Genomic DNA, 2,756 nt, shown 5'->3' with positions numbered 1-2,756 from the left:
TCATCAATGTACAATGACATTACTCATCTTTTTTGTTAAGTTTGGTTACTACCAGTGATCAATGTGGTCCTTTTTGTACATCACATTCTTTATGTGCATACCATTCTACTCTCCTCCTTAACCCATTTGCTAAATTATATGTTTCTGGAGCCATCTTTTTCAGGAATGAGTAAGTTTTGAATTTCTTGGTTGTGAAATATAGGACTTTGTCACCGATGAATTCTTTCTCATCTGAACTTGGGATGCAGTTTGGCACTTGTTTAGAGGCTCCACATGTGATTGATGTTAATCTGCAGGTTCTGACTAAAGCTCTCTACGTAGCAACCGTTTTCAGAACTGAATGTTTGATTTAACAAAATCTTTGTTCCAGGTGTGGGCTGGTGCAATCTCCATTGGTCCTGGTAATTATCCTCTAAATGCAACTTATAAAACAGCTGATGCATATGAATTCCAGGTACCGCGGATTTTTTGTCACTGGTTCAATCTATTTTTGCATGTATATGTGTTCTTTGTACAGTAATGCATTACTTTTGTGTGTTTGTAAACGTATGCTCTACTTTTGTTTGAAGGATGCTTTAGGGAAATCGTTGGAAGAAATATGCGCTGTTGTACCAGGTGGCTCCCTTGTATTCTTTCCAAGCTATAAGTTGATGGAAACACTCTGCACACGTTGGCGTGAAACTGGGCAATGGTCTCGGCTTTGCTTGAAAAAGGACCTTTTTGTTGGTAAGTAATATTTTTCATCTGTGATCTTGTAAAAATTGTTGTAGCAAATCCTATTGTTATGCTTTTTTTTTTTCTTGTCAAAAATTTGAAATAAGAATCCTTGGTTGCAGAACCAAGAGGAGGAGCCCAGGAAGAATTTGATTCTGTTCTGAAGGGATATTATGAGTCTATACGTGGGAAGAATAGATTTACTGGAAGAAATAAAAGAGTTAAGAAAGCATGGACTATTAAAACTGAGACTCAAGATGATTCCAAGAAAGGAGCTGCATTTCTTGCAGTGTGTAGAGGAAAGGTTTGTTTTTTCTTTTTCTTTTCTTGTCATGGTTTCTATATAGAAATTTAATGATCAATATTTAAATAGCAATCCAATCTCAAGATATGGGGTGACGTGTCGTTCGACTCTATGAGCATGACATGGGTATCTCGTACTTTTCACATAACATATTTGAGTTTAAAGTCTATGTTTCTAATAGGTTTCAGAAGGGATTGACTTTGCTGATGACAACGCCAGGGCAGTGGTATCCTTTTTAACTGCATTGTCTTGGTATTCTATTTTCTTATGTGGACATAATCAATGTAGTCCGTTGCTGCAATAGAAGCTTAGGATATTTTTGATAAATGGGCTGTTAACCCTTGATGATTACATACAGATAATTGTCGGCATTCCATTTCCAAACTTGTAAGAATTCTATTTTCCTAAAATCTTTCAGCTTCGTTCCAAATCCATTTTCAAGGAGCAGTTTTTAATTAATCACTTTCGTGCTAGGCATGATATTCAAGTCGGACTAAAGAAAAAATATAATGATACCTACAAATCATCTAAAAACCTTCTTGGAGGGAGTGACTGGTATTGCCAACAGGCCTATCGTGCTTTAAATCAAGCAGCAGGTGCTATGTAATAGCTTACATTTTGTCAATTGGTTCTTCCAGTCAATTTTAATATTGTAACAGGATATTCTGTCATGGTGTTTTTCTTTACAGGGCGATGTATCCGGCATAGGTTTGATTATGGTGCCATCATATTCTTGGGTAATTATAACATATCAGTGATCTGTGGATAGTCACTGCTCAACTTTATTTATGTACGTTTTGTTCAATATGGTTATCATAGCTCTGAGGTTGCCTTGTTTTGGTGTCCAGATGAGCGATACAAAGAAGAAAGGAACAGAACGTCTATTTCAAAGTGGCTAAGGCAGTCTATCAAACTGTATGATAATTTTGAAGTATCTATGGAAGGGTTAAGATCATTTTTCAACAGTGCCAAGGTTCAAACCATCTCATTTCTGGTCCTTGAAACTTTATTACATAGTCATTAACACGCTGAAAACTGTATGCAGGAGCGAGTTGACAGTAAGATGTCTGCGTCCCAGGATTATACTGTTGAGAAGAACTTTTCTTCGGAAAACCAAAGCAAATACAGAAGGAAGGAAAATCAGATTCAGAACAAATCTAGTCATGTGGAAGCAAGAGTACATTTTAAAAGCAAACGATTTTTTTTTCTGTGTTGGGTGTTCTCTATGAATTCATTTTGTTATTGATAATGAATTTGTGTGCAGGATATCGCAGGTAGGAAGGTGGTAGACGTGGAGGATCGCACAGATTCGAATACAAAATATCCTTTTATGAACAAAACCAAGGCCTTTTTGGATCAAAAAGATGTGAAACCAAAAATAGCTGAAGATTCGATATCTGTACGGCATTCTACTCAGACATTCATTCAAATTAAAGAGGAAGCTGAATGCTACAAAGACGTTATTGATCTTGAGTGCGGTGTCCAACCTGAGACTGGGTAACAATATCAGACAAGTTCTTTTTATACAAATCTAGATATATTTGATTTGCACCATTTCTATCTCAAGTTTAATTCTTAAAGAGTGTTCCAAAGTAGCATGTTTGTTAGTGTTAGCTTCAACTACAAAAACTAGCATGTGATGTGAACATTGTATCGAAGTACTGCAGATTGTAAGCTTATATTTGCAGATCTTTAAGAAGACTTAACAACTGTCATGTGCAGGTATTGCGAGGTGTCA

The 2,756-nt window shown here is 36.3% G+C and overlaps 1 protein-coding gene across 1 annotated transcript in view; it reads left to right on the top strand.

Annotated features, from left to right (window-relative positions):
• The window catches only part of LOC104743419 (Fanconi anemia group J protein homolog), a 15,269-nt gene that overhangs the window by 9,472 nt on the left and 3,041 nt on the right, over window positions 1–2,756 (top strand). The window contains exons 11-21 of the mRNA XM_010464506.1: window positions 203–296; window positions 371–454; window positions 570–726; window positions 837–1,018; window positions 1,200–1,244; window positions 1,377–1,405; window positions 1,493–1,614; window positions 1,708–1,755; window positions 1,867–1,991; window positions 2,064–2,195; window positions 2,301–2,515. Of these exons, the coding sequence (XP_010462808.1) occupies window positions 203–296; window positions 371–454; window positions 570–726; window positions 837–1,018; window positions 1,200–1,244; window positions 1,377–1,405; window positions 1,493–1,614; window positions 1,708–1,755; window positions 1,867–1,991; window positions 2,064–2,195; window positions 2,301–2,515 (1,233 nt within the window). The remainder of the gene's footprint in view (window positions 1–202; window positions 297–370; window positions 455–569; window positions 727–836; window positions 1,019–1,199; window positions 1,245–1,376; window positions 1,406–1,492; window positions 1,615–1,707; window positions 1,756–1,866; window positions 1,992–2,063; window positions 2,196–2,300; window positions 2,516–2,756) is intronic.

The sequence above is a fragment of the Camelina sativa genome, chromosome 14, assembly GCF_000633955.1.
Source record: "Camelina sativa cultivar DH55 chromosome 14, Cs, whole genome shotgun sequence".
NCBI classification, from domain to species: Eukaryota; Viridiplantae; Streptophyta; class Magnoliopsida; order Brassicales; family Brassicaceae; genus Camelina; species Camelina sativa.
This window is presented reverse-complemented; position numbering and strand designations above follow the sequence as displayed.